At 43.6% G+C, this 17121-nt stretch overlaps 1 protein-coding gene across 1 annotated transcript; it reads right to left on the reverse strand.

Annotated features, from left to right (window-relative positions):
* Positions 1-308: 308 nt before the first annotated feature.
* Positions 309-14862, reverse strand: LOC310823122 (uncharacterized protein). The gene is made up of 19 exons (XM_083695868.1): positions 14830-14862; positions 14612-14702; positions 14378-14501; positions 13964-14100; positions 13713-13824; positions 13355-13472; positions 12997-13137; positions 11215-11328; positions 7830-10961; positions 7386-7595; positions 4405-4568; positions 4120-4257; positions 3776-3911; positions 3353-3554; positions 3121-3257; positions 2741-3028; positions 2545-2640; positions 1844-2148; positions 309-440 (listed from the first exon to the last, which is right to left on the reverse strand). Exons 2-19 carry the CDS (start codon positions 14685-14687, stop codon positions 437-439), a joined length of 5634 nt encoding a protein of 1877 aa, XP_083551994.1. The 5' UTR covers positions 14688-14702; positions 14830-14862; the 3' UTR covers positions 309-436.
* Positions 14863-17121: the final 2259 nt, after the last annotated feature.

The following is a 17121-nucleotide window of genomic DNA, read 5'->3' on the forward strand; positions in this document are numbered from 1 at the left end:
GTATATAATTGTGATATATATATATATATATATATATATGTTTTTCAGGGTATTTTCAAAAAGCAACAGGCTTTTTGCTGATATCCAGCGTCATGGTCCTGAACGGGTCCGCGCGATGTCTACGCCGGTTGTTCTCGTTCCGGTGGGTGGAGTTTCTCAACTTTCAAATATAAAATAATGCAGCAACAAGTCCTGATTATTCAATTTTATTAAATCATTTGTTTGACAAAAAGAAAAAAGACCATGACCGTTAAACAAGAATGACCTTCAAATTAAAATGTATTGACAAAACAACAAAATCCCCCCCCCCCCCAAAAAAAATCATGGTTATTGAACAATTAAATGTAATTTATTGCACATTATTATAAAAATGCGATTTTAGAGTAGATACGTTGTTTAGAGAAAAAACATCTTCACACCTTCATCCTGAAGCTCATCATCTGTAGAGAGGGAGGGCGCAGGAGAGGGAAAGTGGAAAATCAGTTTAATCTGATCAGGATCACATGGAAACAGGGATGAGTTTCCCAAAAGCTTCGTATCTTAAAAGGCACCATATGCAGGATTGCGCCCTCTTTTCACTGAAATGGCAATTGCAATGACCCTAACCCTCTCTTCCTCCCTTTGCTCAATGCAAACTACTTCTAACTGAAACAATGAATCTGTCAATCATGAGTCTGTTTATAAAAATATCAAAATCCCTGTTATAATATCAACAAAACTGTGGTGAACAAGGATGTAACATGGTTGATGTAGTAAATAACTGAAGTAGTAATTCATCATAATCGCAAAAGTTTAGTAATATAACATTCATATTCATGGTATCAATAACTGTAATTTGTCATCATGAAACTGCTTTGGAGGACCAAGTTTCTTAAGTGTAAGCCACTGTCATTTTTCAATAATGTTATTTAGATAACTCTTAAAAACACACAGATTAGATACACTATCTGACATGACACCATTATCAGGGGGCCTGGGTCCAGATTGGCTGCCTACTCAAAATCTGTTCTGTGACCGACATTAAGACCGGTTTCATTTTCGTGACAAAAGCACGACGTAAGAGATAACTGGAAAGTGTGGGATCATTTTTCTTGAAATAAGGATTTTTTAATATATATACACAATATTTTTTATCATTATGATTTACATAGAGCACATAATGGACTGTACACAAATAATATTGCAAGGCTAAACTTGGTATTTACTACGAATCAGCTCAGCAACACTTCTAGACTGGTTTTAACCATGAGCGGTGTCATACAAAGTGTTGATGGATTTTTACTTTGGACCAACAGTTCAAAGTGCCTTCTTTGGACTGCATAAGGCACATGCAATGCGCTCCATATGTTTTGGGAAAAGGAAGTCTTTTTTTCTTCTTTTGGCTCTACACTCCAAAAGTTTTTAGCCAATCACGCTGTGGTTTACCACACTGCCAAGTCAATAGGCAGCTCAAAACAGAACAGCCAATAATTTTCATTGGTCCCCACGTAGGCAGTGTCCCAACAACCAAAATATAATTTGTGGAAAATAAAATAAATAAAACCACAACAGCAATGCCCATTTTCCAAAATATAGCCTGCTAGCAATGTTAGCTAAGTTGACTGGCTAACACTGACTAATTTGCTCTTCAAGAGTAACAAAAAAGGGGAGGAGGTTGTTCTCAGAACACCACTTCTGCTCAGAGCCCATCAAAATGTCAGCAACGCAGCCCACACTCCTTTTAAACACACTTTCCAATCATGAATTCATCAAACTTCCAAAAGACGAATGCTAACGACACTTGGAAGTTTGGCAACACAAGACTACCCTCTCACATACACTGGTTATGTGATTGTATGCTCACCTTGTGAGCGCTGGAGGGCAGACTGGGGACTTGCTGCTGTTGGCTCGTGGAGACTTTTTCTGGCCTTTGGCTCCTACTTGAAACTTCCCACTCAAGTTTTTGTTAGCCTTTCCTGCTGTAAACCGAGAGGTAGCATTCCCGGGAGACTTGCGTGTCACATGTGCAGGGGACTTCCTTGATGAGTTGCCAGGAGACTTGCGTGTGGAGCTACGTAACTTGTTCATTCCGCGCTGCAGGAGAGTGTTCTTAGAACTCTTTTGAGGCGTGTTGTTTATGCTGAACATCATAGACTGTCTACGCTCAGCCTGAGAGTGACGGAGGGGAGAGAGAGAATACACAGGAGGAAAATTAGACACAAACACACACAACGATATTCACGTAGTCTGGTTTACCAGTTGTGCACCTAGAAAACACAATGTGACACATTTCCCTACTTGAGATGAGATAATGATGCAAGAGATTGTCCCAAATTCAGTAGGACAAAGTTACATAACATTCAGATAAAATTGTAATGTATAAATGATAATTAGAGTAATGTAATGCCTATACTCCACAACAGAGAGCCATGTCTGTTCTACACATGATATTTTCATATGCAACATTATGAACCTGTCACCCTTCTGAATATGAGCCCTGATGGCTGGTTCCCAAGGAGCCCTGGCCCACCCTCAGAAGAAATAAGGGTGTTCTGATTGACTTACAGGGCTCAGGGGGAGGAGGTTGAAGTTGGAGGGTCCAAAGCGATTTTTTTCTTTCGGAGTTAAAGGACGAGGAAAACAGCTGGCCTGCCTCTTAGCCTGAGAGAGAGATGGACTTAGTAAAAGTGCAACAATTACTTTGGAGGATAGGGTAGGATGTGCATGAACCTGTGAGTTCCCACTGCCCCTCCTTCCTCACCTCAGGTGTGAGTGGCTGCTGCAGGTCAGTGGCTGGGCGTTTGTTGCTGCCTCTGAGGCTACGTGTTTTTGGGCTCTGCTGGCTTTGGGGGGCGCTGGCTTTGGGCATCATGGAGAGATGTTGGGAGCTGTTACCGTCCTTGATCGGTCCCGGCATCACGGAGAGGCGGTATGATGAGAGGGAATCCAGGATCTGTCCAGGCATCACAGAGGCTCGGCGGATGGTATCGGTTGGGTCGCCCATACGGACGTCTTCATCCGTGATGATGAACGATGGGCCAAGGCTGGGCTGGAGGGGATGATGGTTAGTCAGATTAGCGAGAAAGATGGATTTTGAATTGTATCAAGAGTGTGTGTGTGTGTGTGTGTCTGTGTACATACTCTGGATTCCAGAGGGTAGCTGCTCTTGAGGTGTGGTAAACAGGTCTGGTTTCTGGCCTGAATCTCTGCTATCCTCCTCCAGTCATCGCCTGCATACTCTGGCTCATTCTCTGCCCCAATACAGAATGTGCTTGCACCTGCACACAGTGTGAAACATTATTGCATGTCCCCATATGCAACCAAAGCAGCAGCAGAGTGGAGGTCTGTGTAGGTGCGAGTGTGTGTCACTCACTCCTTGGGGGGGCTACGCTGTGAGTGGTGCTTCGCCTGTATCCAGGGAAGCTGAGGAGCTGGTCTCTGGCAGGCTTGTCAAACAGCTCCATGGAGACCGGTCGTCCTGTGTGTGCGAGGTTGGGATGGGAGCAAGAAGACGCTAAGCTGTAGAAGGTCTCACTGTCACTTTCGGCCTCGTCACCACCGTGACCTGGGGTCTTCTAATGTGAGGGAGAGGAATGTAGACGAGTTAGCACTCATTCACTCACTCCCTATGCAGAATTCCAGAGGTCAACAACCAACAAAAAAAACACAACTAGCTAACCAGCACCAGTGCTGAACACCAGGTAAGTCTGAAACTTGAAATCCAACTTTCATGAAGGGAGAAGGTTACACGGGTAATGTAGAACTGTATGCCAAGTATGTGTGTTATCCCCTCCACCTTGCTCATGGTGATGTTGATAACCTGGGTGGTCCTACGTCGTTGGGCTGAGGCAGTGGTAGACCTCCTGGCAGAGTTCTGAGTCAGCTCACCTAGAGGGGTCATACTGCTCTCCAACTTACATTCAGTACTGGTCCTGTAATTAATGACAATAACAAAGATAACTGAAATGTTGTATGAACAATGTTATGTTCAGTGCCTGCCAAGTCCTTTTCATAGTTGTACAACTAATGACTATAAGCCTCTTCATTAGATATTTTCAACTTGATACATAATCAATATTGTAAACGGACACATACTATTTTGTTATTATATACTGTAGCAGCATTATGATGGCAACTGACCTGTTAATCTTGCATTTATTCATCGGGGTGAAGTAGAGGGTCTCCAGTGACTCTCCTCCAAGAGCACAACGCTTCGAGGCCAAACGCTCTGAACTACGCAACACTGGAGTACTGGACTCCTTGCCCACTGAGGGTCTCCTGTATAGGTTTGGAGTAATGGTAGATGTGAGAAGTTCCATGTTACACATTATAGTAAGGGTGAGCAGTAAAGGTACAGGAGAGAGGGGCAGAGGTGAGAAGCAAAGGTACATTGAGAAGGTAGAGGTAAATGTAAAAGTGAGCTACCTTGTGGCATTGAGTGAATCATCCAGACTAAGATCAAAACTATCTCTGCTGGTGTCCTGGGGTGTCTGCGTCTGAGGCACTGGAAGCTGTGCAACATCTTTTCCCCTTGCCTTATCACTCTTGCCTCTCTTCTTCTCAACATGGATCTTGCTTTGCTCCTGCAGCTGTTGGTCAGCAAATGCCAGTTAGAGAGAAACCACAGTTTAGCATGAGACAGAAAACGTGCATCCATCTTTATGACCCATCCCAAAGGTTATACATCCAATGTAGCCAACAGACGCAGGACACCTACTTAAAAAAAACACATTTTGTGATAGTTGTAATTGATAGCACAGGCCAATTTGGGTTTAATTTATTGGTAGCGTATACAAACAAACACAACTGAACAACTTGCTATTTAGAGCATTTCCCCAAAATACGTTTCCTGTTTTTTCACAGATGGAACAGCAACTTATGACCCTCTCGATTAACTATGCTGGCCAAATGCAAAATGGTCTCAAGGAAAATAATCTCAAGAAAAAATGGTATGCCCTAACTTGTTTGCACATTATCCTCCTCTGCCCTACTTGTAACCTACTATCTGCCTAAACCGATGGCAAAACATTATTTTTTATTTTTTTTATAAATATTGCTAATTTAGCGATAGTGTGGATGTAGGGTTGGGGTTTTTATAATGAGCACCCAACTAGTGCAAAGTGCTACATTTAGTCTGAGGGCTGCATAGGCAACACAATAACATCAGACAAACTGGCGCTGGAAAGATTTTACGAGCCGCTCGTTGATACAGACTACCAAGGTTACAATTGTCTCCGAGTCATAATATATAAAAATTTGTGGAGTGTTCCGTTCCCTGACTAATGATGCAGACAGGCAAAAATTAGCTGGGCACATCGATTCATCATTCAGAGAATTAATTAGAGAAAATCCGACAACCTGAAATACATTTGGAAGGTGACATGTAGCCTAAAATGGGCTTGAGTTTAGATGTAGATGAATGCAGTAATAGCCCAGCAGAGGTAGCGGTGTTATACCAAGCTCTATGGATGCTGTTTAAAACTAACTAAACTAGCCATAAAAAAAGACAAACTGAATGAGAGCACAGCTAGAGCTTTTTATTGATCTATTCAACAACCTGCTTTGTCAACAAACAAGGCGGCAAGAGAAGTACTGTCCTCCAGCAAAACCGAAGAGGTGTGGCCTACCAAACAAACCAATGGAAGAGGATTTCCCTACAACATTCTCCAAAGTTGACAGTGCACTGTTAGCAAGTAGGAATGAGCAATTAAAAAAGCTTGATTTACTCCCCGGGGTGATGGCAGAAGGGGGATAGGAAGCACTTTGCACCTTTGTTTTAGTTGTAAATTGTTGTGAATATTTGTAATTGTTGTTATTAATGTGTGTAATACTGTTGTTGTTTTTATGTGAGTGTAATATTCCACTCTTGCCCACCCGCTGCCATCTTACTGGAGGACCACAATGCCTTTGGACTTTGGAGAGATGAACTTCTTAAGGCAATTGAATCTTTTAAAAACAAAACAAAACAAATGGAAAAAACAAAACATGGTCTTTATGGCATACCAGTAGAAGTATATCAAACTTTTTTGGAGATACTGAAAGATCCATTGCTAGCACGTTTTAACTAATCTGATGAAGGACCTGATCATGCTATTACTAAAACAGGATCCAGGTGGTCAGTATAAACACCCAATCTATTTAAAAAAAACTGGAGGCCCCTTACCCTACAGTGTTGTGATGCAGAAATCCTGGCAAAATATATAGCGCACAGAATTAAGTCTTCCCAGATATTATACAACCTTGCTCTACAACCCCAGAGCAAATCAGAGAGTATTGAACTGTCAAGAGGTGTTAAACAAAGTTGTCTGTTGCTAGCAACTAAAATCAGATATAATACAATAATATGATCAAGGGGTTAGATATTAAGGGCTTAAACACAAAAGTGTCAATGTATGCAGATGATTCAAGCTTTTTCTTGAGTCCACAATTCAGATCACTGCTAGGTTTTAAAGTCTTGGACAACTCCTGTAGTCTCTCTGGATTAAAACCTTATTATGAAAAATGTACTATACTACGTATTGGATCGCTGAAAGATACACATTTCCATTACCAAGCAGTTTCCCGATAAAATGGAGATTGCTGTCGTCTACTGCTGATGGAGCAGTAGAGAATACTTGGTATTCATATCCCCAAAGACAGAAAATAACTTACTACCATAAATTTCAATAAAAAGTAACTAAAATAGATAAGACCGAGAGGTAAGTACCTATTAATTTATGGAAAAATCAGATCTCAGCTCACATATTTACTTAACTCCAGCAATTAATTAATGAAGTATTATATTAATTAAAAGATATATAGATATATGTTTTGGTATTGCCCTCAGGTGTCTGACTTTTGGTTTAAGGTTCAGGAATGTCTTGCAAAAAAACTATATTAATCTAAAAACAACCCTACCAAAAGCATTATTGGGTGACTTAGTATCTGATGGTCAGTCAATAGTAAATATAATTATACTCCCAACAAATGTTTATCTTAATCTGTGCAACTTTCAAGAAAGATTCAGGAAGTACATGAGACATCACAGCACAACTTATGGCACAAGGAAACCAAGAGAGGTATATTGAGAGAGATGGGAGGGGCTGAGAGCAACTGAGGGGTGGGATTAAATAAAATCTCAAGAACTCATATTTTAGCATTTACACGAGAAATAATACCCAAATATACCATGAAGGACTGAAATTATCATGTGAAATGTAATAATGTGTAACAAAATGTAATAATAATAAAAGCACCCTGCAGATAAAATCGAACTGTAACAACTGTAAAAACAAATACAATAAAGTACTTGGGTCCTCTGATGAGAGAGGTTGATGGCTGGGCTAATAATTCTATTTATTCTTTTACCCAATGTGACTAAGCTGGGCTCCAACCCTTAACCCCTGTGTGAGTTTGCACGTGTGTACCTGTGCTTCCAGACTGGTGACCTTGCTGCTGAGAATCTTCTCACTGCTCCTGGCCTTATCCAACTCCATCTGGAGCAGCTTCATCTCAGTGGTGACAGCTTTGACCATGTTCTCCCTGACCCCCAGGGTGCACTGCAGCTCATGTACCTGATCCTGGCTTTCCTGTAGCTGTTGCTTCTTTCCCGAGTAGTGACTCTTGGCCTTCTCCATCTGGGAAGAGAGTAATCCATGAAAGGGATCAGTCATTCACTAACAGGACCCAGGAAAATTGTTATTTTGTCTGATTGCCTATGAATACATACATGGCTCTCTAATGGAATTTCAACACAGGACACTTTCATAGCGTATAGACTAGACCTGGTTTACATGCATCTCAGATGGAGGGTGTATGTGTTGTGGTAAGCAGTGAGGTGTGTTTTTGTATGTATGTGTTGTCAGACTGACCTGGGCCTTGTAGTGTTCTATGGTCTGCTTAGAAGCTGCAAGTTGCTCCTGCATGCCTCCATTCTGTCTCTCCTCCTCCTCCTTTGCTTGCTCTCTCTCCATTCGCAGTGAGGATAGCTCCTGCTGAAGTGCTCCCTCTAGTCTATGTAAAGCCCCACTCTCCCTCTCCAGTGCCTTGTTAGCGTCAACTAGCCTCTCTTTTTCTAAGCCGAGTGCCTCTAGCTGCCTCTCAAGCCCTGTCTGACTCTGTTCTGCCTTGAGGGCCTGGATTACCAGAGCCTCCTTTTCCTGGAGAAGAACTTCCCTCTCCCTGTGGGCAGCAGCCTGCACCTCCTGTAACACCTCTTTCTGCTGCAAGATCTCTTCCTTAATGGTAGTATGCGCCTCTCTGTAATGACCGAGATCATCGTCCTTTGCTGAAAGCTGTTGCTGCAGCTTTTCATTCTGCTGGGTGCTCTCCTCCAGTTTTGTGTACAGCTGCTCTTCCTTAGTCTGAATCTCCTCCTTTAGCTTCCTCACCTGCTCCTCAAAGGCAGCCACCCTCTCCTGCAGCACCTCCTTCTGATCAGTTTTCTCCTGTAACATAGCTAGGTGCGCCTCTCTAATCTGTGCTTCCTCCTCAGCCTTCTTTAGAGAGGAACCCACACTCTCCACATGGCTCTTCAGGCCCTGGATCTCCTCCTGCAGCATCTCCTCCTGAATAGAGCTCTCTTTGTGCGTCCTAGACAGCTCCTGTTCCTTGGCTTGGATCTCCTCTTCAGTTCTCCTCATTGACACATGCAGGCTTTGCACCTCCTCTTTCAGGCTGCTGATCTGCAGGTCTTTAACTGCAGACAGGGACGTTACAGCAGATATCTCTGTCTGGAGCACCTCCATCTTTTCTGAAGCCCGGAGCAGGAGGCTCTCCCTCTCCATCTGTGCCTCTTTCAGTTTTCTAGCCTGCTCCTCAGAAGCCGACATCTGCTCCTGCAGCAAGTCTTTCTGTTGGGCGCTCTCCTCCAGTTTCCTAGACAGCTGCTCTTCCTTAGTCTGAATCTCCTCCCTTAGCTTCTTTACCTGCTCCTCAGAGGCAGACACCCTCTCCTGCAGCACCTCCTTCTCCTGGAAGCTCTCTTGCTTTTCCCTGGCCAGCAGCTCCTCTCTAACCTGCAGCTCGTCTATGGTCTTCTTCAGAGAAGCACCCTCACTCTCCACATGGCTCTTCAGGCCTTGGATCTCCTCCTGCAGCATCTCCTCCTGAATAGAGCTCTCTTTGTGTGTCCTAGACAGCTCCTGTTCCTTGGCTTGGATCTCCTCTTCAGTTCTCCTCATTGACACATGCAGGCTTTGCACCTCCTCTTTCAGGCTGCTGATCTGCAGGTCTTTAGCTGCAGACAGGGACGTTACAGCAGATATCTCTGTCTGGAGCACCTCCATCTTTTCTGAAGCCCGGAGCAGGAGGCTCTCCCTCTCCATATGTGCCTCTTTCAGTTTTCTAGCCTGCTCCTCAGAAGCCGACATCTGCTCCTGCAGCAAGTCTTTCTGTTGGGTGCTCTCCTCCAGTTTCCTAGACAGCTGCTCTTCCTTAGTCTGAATCTCCTCCCTTAGCTTCTTTACCTGCTCCTCAGAGGCAGACACCCTCTCCTGCAGCACCTCCTTCTCCTGGAAGCTCTCTTGCTTTTCCCTGGCCAGCAGCTCCTCTCTAACCTGCAGCTCGTCTATGGTCTTCTTCAGAGAAGCACCCTCACTCTCCACATGGCTCTTCAGGCCTTGGATCTCCTCCTGCAGCATCTCCTCCTGAATAGAGCTCTCTTTGTGTGTCCTAGACAGCTCCTGTTCCTTGGCTTGGATCTCCTCTTCAGTTCTCCTCATTGACACATGCAGGCTTTGCACCTCCTCTTTCAGGCTGCTGATCTGCAGGTCTTTAGCTGCAGACAGGGACGTTACAGCAGATATCTCTGTCTGGAGCACCTCCATCTTTTCTGAAGCCCGGAGCAGGAGGCTCTCCCTCTCCATCTGTGCCTCTTTCAGTTTTCTAGCCTGCTCCTCAGAAGCCGACATCTGCTCCTGCAGCAAGTCTTTCTGTTGGGTGCTCTCCTCCAGTTTCCTAGACAGCTGCTCTTCCTTAGTCTGAATCTCCTCCCTTAGCTTCTTTACCTGCTCCTCAGAGGCAGACACCCTCTCCTGCAGCACCTCCTTCTCCTGGAAGCTCTCTTGCTTTTCCCTGGCCAGCAGCTCCTCTCTAACCTGCAGCTCGTCTATGGTCTTCTTCAGAGAAGCACCCTCACTCTCCACATGGCTCTTCAGGCCTTGGATCTCCTCCTGCAGCATCTCCTCCTGAATAGAGCTCTCTTTGTGCGTCCTAGACAGCTCCTGTTCCTTGGCTTGGATCTCCTCTTCAGTTCTCCTCATTGACACATGCAGGCTTTGCACCTCCTCTTTCAGGCTGCTGATCTGCAGGTCTTTAACTGCAGACAGGGACGTTACAGCAGATATCTCTGTCTGGAGCACCTCCATCTTTTCTGAAGCCCGGAGCAGGAGGCTCTCCCTCTCCATCTGTGCCTCTTTCAGTTTTCTAGCCTGCTCCTCAGAAGCTGACATCTGCTCCTGTAGCATCTCCTTCTGTTGGGCGCTCTCCTCCTGTTGCTGGGCCAGCTTCTCCTCTCCAAGCTGCACCTCCTCTTCAGCCTTCTTCAGAGAGGCGCCCATGTTCTCCACCTGACCCTTCAGGCCTTGCATCACCTCTCTGACTTCCCTTTCCTGCTTCTCCATGGTTAGGTTAAGTTCCCCTCTCTTCTTCTTCTCCTCCTGTAGCTCTTCACTCAGCTCCTGCACCTGCAGCTCCCTCTGCTCGACAGCTCTGGAAAGGGCCCCCACCTCCTCAGTCAGGGCCTTGAGTTGGGAGTTTAGAGACTCTCTCTGCTCCCTTGAGGCATCCTCAAATACTTTTCTCTCAGCCTGCAGTGTGTTCAGGGCCCCCTGAAGGTCAGAAACAACCACCTGTAGACGCTGGCTCTCTGCCTGGAGGCAGGCCTTTTCCTGGTAATGCAGAGACTGAGCCTGATGCTTTTCCTCCTCCAGACAGGAGATAGTGCTCTCCAGCTCTGACTGTCTGAGGGTGGCATCAGACAGTTCCAGCCTCAGTTGCTCTAACTGTGGAGAAATGGAGCCATTTATGGTTAAAGACAAATCCACCGAAGGTAAATCAATTAATGTTAGTTAACCTTAAATGTTCTATTAAAGTATGGCACAGACACCCCAGAATCAGCACTCAGGGCAACTAAAAATGATTAGAAAATGTATTGAATAGCGAGAAAAAAATATGGTGGGGGCCACAGAACTACTGGGGGTTTAAGAGTTCATAACCAATTTATGAATTAGCTATAACAATAGTTCAATGCCTCACCTCCATGACGGGCCCCATGTTCTCTCCTTTCTCCTGAGTCTGAGCTTTACTCAGCTCATCCTCCAGAGACGAGATCTTACTCTGAAGTATCTGAATATTCTCACTCAAGCACTCCTGAGGGAGAGGAAGAGATGCCAAGTTAGTTGAAAATACACACACACTAAATGGCTGATATTATGCTCTGATCAGTGGTGTAAAGTAACTAAGTACAAGTACTTCGCTACTATAAAGTACAGATATCCATAAAACATACATTATTTATAAATCTGGCAAGTTTGACAAGAACATTTGCATGTTTACTCAGGCACGTGCTTCACTGACAACCTTGTTACAAATGCATGAAATCTGTCCAACCGACAAAGAGAAAAAAGGCTTTGATATGGAGTGATCATAGCCTACTAATCTGTTTGATTATAGCTGTTATATTCTGTACCTTCGACACCGGTTTTGTTCCTTTCCACATAACATGTGCAGATTGTGTGCGTTTTAACAGTTTAATTAATACTTTGACATGAATATAAGACGCATGACTATTCAAACCGCTCATCTGTAAAACTAGCAGCTATTCATACACGTGACAATATCAATGAACAATAGAGAACCAACGTCTCCACCCCCCTGGTATGACATGCTGGTACCAGAAGTCTCCACCCCCCTGGTATGACATGCTGGTACCAGAAGTAAGAATTTAAAACAGGAGATGCTCCATCGAAACTTTGTACCATCAACCATTTCAGATAAATATAAAGATGTGACTGATTGAAACTTCCCTGGTGTATTATAACAACATGAAAGCAACCACAGATATAATTTTTTCCATTCAAATGTTACTTGTACAAGACTGTGTACAAAAATAGCACTACACAAACTAAATATTCAAAACACTGGAGACATCACTGGACCTCATGTGATTTTATTATTTTTTTTATTTGTTATTGTGACATAATTATTCAGGTCTAAAATTACAATATTATTACAAATTAATTTTGTGATCAAAACCAGCAAGTGTTAAGTTATATTCGTAATGTGTTGAGTGTTGAACATGTCACCTCAGTTTCAGACACTAGTCGTCGCTGTTTCACATCTGTCATTCGAAGCTGCGTTGCGCTAGAATGAAGACACCTGACATACAGCAACATATTGGTAAGCCTATAACATGTATGACTGTCTTAGATTTACAATGGCAGCTCAAAGAGGCACAAGTTATTTTATAGGCTATAGGCTTCAGGGTATCCCCTGTATCTTTGGTGGTAATGTTTTAAGGTGAGCTGTGCTCATAAAACATATTTAGAACTTTTATTATTAAGAAAAAAAATACTGTAAACATTTATTTTTTATTTTTTATAAATATTAATGATAGGGCTGGGCGATATGGCCTAACTTAATTTCAGCTCTGGCTTACAACTCAATAAAGCATAAATAAACATCTGCTTTTTAAATAAACAACACTTACTTTTACTTTTGATACTTCTACATCTAGAAGTAGAACTAAAACCAGATACTTTTGGACTTTTACTCAGGTAGCAATTGAATAGATCTTAAGTTACTTGTTACTTGAGTCATTTTCTAGCAAGTAATCCATCCTTTTTATGACTTTCAGGTACTTTTTCCACCACTGGCTCTGATTCTATGATATATTCTGTATAGTTGGAAATAAACAGATCCTGTATGACATTAGGAGTTTCCACATTATCAGATACAATGTCATATGATAAAGGTTAATATCTGTTTCATATCTAGTTAGTTGGAAAAAAACACAAACAAACCACTCTTATCCCTTACCTTCTGAGTGGTGGCATGGTGGAGTTCAATTTGTAGAAGGCCGTGTTTAGCGCTACACTCCCCCTGAGCCGACGCCTGGGCCTCGGTCAGCCTCTCCACCTCAGCATTCGCTCTGGCCAGCTGTGCACACACTGTATGCATCTGTCAGAGACAGACAGAGACGGAGGAGTTCAGGGGCACGGTGTAACAATACCGAACACTCAGATACAGAAATCTGTAAGGTCGCCAGCAGTAAAGTATGCGTCTTTTATACCCGTACAAGTCTATAGTGCTCTGTGACATGGTTAAACATTATTTTCTGGTGACCATGACTGTTCTTGTGTGTGTGTGTGTGTGTGTGTGTGTGTGTGTGTCTCACCTGGACAGAGAGAGTGCCATTCTCTTCTGTGAGCTGATCCACCTTACGCTCTGAGTGAGATGAGTTGGTTTTCAGGTCCTGGCACTGGTTTAAAAGCTCTTGAAGACGTTTTTTCAACCTGTGAGAGAAACACAGAGATACACACTATAGCAACATTCTTCAGGATTTCATGCACATTCTGCAGCCGGAGACAGATGGTTACATTACATGGTTGTAGCACCTCAAAATGACGACTCTGTATAGCTGTGAGACAGACAAGACAGACAGACACCACAGTGACTCAGAGATTAGTTTCCGTAACCCTCCATGACGTTATTCATATTTTTTCATATTCCCTCTACCCTTCCTCCATCCCTACGTTTGGTTCTTGCTCTGAAGTTCCTGTAGCTCTTCTCTGGGCTCCTGCTCCTGTTCAGCCTGATTTCTTTCCAGCTTTTCCAAACGGTACTGCAACTGGTAGATCTGGGCTTCTATAAGGGGGGGATGAGGAACAATTAGAATGCAGGCTCAGCATGAGTAGTAGTCCCTGAAGATATAAAAGCAAATTTCACCCAATTGCACAAATAAAATCAACTTGATGGATTGCTTAAATAGCAGAGAAATGCCCACCTCTCTCGGTGATAGTGGTGCTGCTGTTAGCCAACTCTCTCTCCACCTCATCCCTCATGTCTCGCTCCTGGTACAGCTGCCTTTGCAGCTTCCTCATCCTGAACTGAGGAGTGTTCATCATGTCCTGCAAGGGAGAACTAAAGAGAAGGGCAAGAGGAAAAAAACACAAAATCCTGTTACACTTGGATCAAAATGACCAAGGAAAATCTCAGGTTATGTGTTCAAGAAAAGTCTTTGCATAAATGTCTGTAGTGTACATGGGTTAGGTTTACCGGTTTGGGGAAAACTTAATTAAACAGTAATTTGGCAACTCCCATGCCTCGGAACAGGCACTGTAGCACCTCGAGTCTGAAGTGGCGTTGTGCCCATTTCAACACCCCCAAAATGACATGATCACAGAGTGGAAAATGATACCTGACTAAGGAGGAGGCCACAGTGTGGAGCTCCATGAACCGGACACTCTGTATGCGGTTGAAGACAGGCGACTCATCATCCGTGAAAGAGGAGGTACTAGTGCTCTCACTACTAGTAAAAAGGGCTGAAAGATCAGAGAGAGAGAGACTTGCTTTTATTTCAGAACCAATTTATTGCAGACCACTGCTGGGGCAGTGTTGTTGAAATATAAGCTGAAACATGTTTGTGACTTACTTTTCCTTTTCAGATACTTCTCCAGGTCATCACTCACGTAGAGGCTATTCTCGTCGTCCACAACAAAGCGAAGCATGGCGACAAGCTCAACCTAAGGGATAAAGAATGAGCCACTTATGTATTTAGAAATATATCTTATAAATGACATGCTACAGTATGGAACTTTCTTTAAAAACTGTGGTTACTGAGGTCTACAATAATGAGGCCCTCCCCCCTACCTCAATGTTATGCCCCAGCTTGTGGAGGGTATAATGATCATTATACACAGCATGGTGGAGCAGCAGTAGAACCACCTGAGAAAACACAACAGGTATGATTGAGCAGCTACAGGGTGATCCCACTAATAGCAATGCTCTAACTCCAGAACTGTCGGTGAGAGTGGCTTAAAATTCTGAAACTCCTGTGGTCTGTGATTGGTCTGTGGTGGTTGATATTTCCCAGATGCATTAATATACTTGCCTTGCTGTGGGATCATGTGATGTTATATAAGGGATTGGGTAAGGACAGTCAGATCATTCCTGGAAAATCAATAACTGTCATTTATGCAGTGACATAAAGCAGATACCTTTGATAGCTCCATCTCTAGGTTTACTCCATTACTGAGATTGTCCAAGGAGACCATAGCTCTGTGGTCTGCACGGTACCTGCAGTCTCCTGAAAGACAGATAGATAGGAGAGATGTGGAGAGAGTTATGAGTACTGACGGACAGAGGGAGCTACCCATCTGGGGGCAAAAGCTGCATCTCACATTAAGTAAAAGACTAATAAGCTGACAGGCATTTGTAGAGTGGACAACCTATCCAGACAGATTCTAAACTGCTTCTCTTATCCTTGAAAAGTAGTTAAATAAGTAGTCAAGTGGTTAAATAAGTAGTCAAGTAGTTAAATAAGTAGTCAAAGCCGGCAGTGTGGGTAACTGTTCGGCACTAATGTGGCAATTACACTTGGAAAAGACACTGCAAATAACGCTTGATAGATAGTTAAGGCAACATATTTAGACGTGTGCCCCACCTCGAAGGAAGTCAGAGAGCAAGTTCAGCCTCCCTTGAACGGGCTGGTCCAGGCAGGACTGAGGGGCCTCCTCTCCCTTCCTGTTAGGGAGAAAGCCATCAATAAAGACAAGCATGACAGACAAGATCATCTGCACAAAAAGCCCCAGATGCATGGCCAATGGTCAAAAAGCCCATGGTGGACTGCTGTGCAGATACATCAAAGAGGTGACACACAGTAGCTAAGTGACAGTCTGAAAATGCTGAGAGAATGGAAGCCACATTCCCAAAAAAATAAACAGGAATTTAACGTAAAATATAACCGAACACATTCGCTTTACTCACAAGTTATGCATTAATCTCAGCAACAACACCCCATCTTGTAAATGATTGATTTTGAGCACAGGTTGGTCCAATTTCAAGCTGTTGATCTAGTGATGAGAAAAAGGTGCGTCAAAGTCAAGAGTCTGCATTGACCAGGGCTAAGGGATGCCATGTCAAATAGTAAGCTGCGTACTAGCCTAACGTCATACTTACCCACTCCAACAGGGCCAACTCTTTGTTTTCGTTTAGTTGCATTTTCATGGACTACCGAGTACCGCCCACTAGCAGGCTAAATGGGAAAAATGTCAACAACACAACAAAAGCGAGTAAGAGAAAAAAACTGAGAAATTAGCTTGTTAGCAGCCTATCTATTTAGCATATTAAACTAGCTTATTCGCTGTCCTGAGACACACATTCCAAGTGCAGATAACTAGCTCCATATTATCTCACTAATTAATTAAATATTAAACACAACGTACAACTTTTTGTTGGCTATTGTTATTCTATTACCTAACGTAGCTAGCTACCAATCGCTTAGCTAAGGTAAGGCAATAATTTGTAAATAGCTCATTTTGAAATTCAAATTTAGCTAGTTAGGATTCACATACCTAAATCAAGCCAGCTTGCTACTTACTTGCTAGGTCGAACTACCTACACGAACTGTTGACGTGAACTCAAATTTCAAATTTTGGCGGTGGTTGTTCTAGTTCTTGAAACCAACGAAAATGGTGTATTCCGCCACCTACTGCGCTGGAGTTAGGTCCGAGCGATTTATACGCTCTCGCACTGGCTGGGGCAAGGAAGGTTTCAAGTGTGGAGGGAGTTTTCTTCTGGGTGGGCGGAGTTACGCCGGATGACGGTCACAACGGCCCGGCTGTTAGGGGAGGTGTCGTAAACAAATCAATAACTATATACGCACGTCGTGGAGACAAATATTGACGTAAAATATCTGATCATAACAGCAGCCCGATTGTCAGAGGTAAATTAAACAGTGTCTTATGTCTGCATCTGCCATTAGCTATTTTCCCAAAGAGGATGATGCAAATGTATTTCTGGCATTCTCAATCGCAGCTCTCGGCTCCCGATGAACTCTTCCGCCCCCAGCTCGCCAGCTTTCCAAATCGCGCGCATCCATTGCCAACACGTGGGGAGGTGCTTTTTGTCATTCAGTGTCCGGATATGTATATGGTCCGGACG

The sequence above is a fragment of the Argentina silus genome, assembly GCF_951799395.1.
Source record: "Argentina silus genome assembly, chromosome: X".
NCBI lineage: Eukaryota > Metazoa > Chordata > Actinopteri > Argentiniformes > Argentinidae > Argentina > Argentina silus.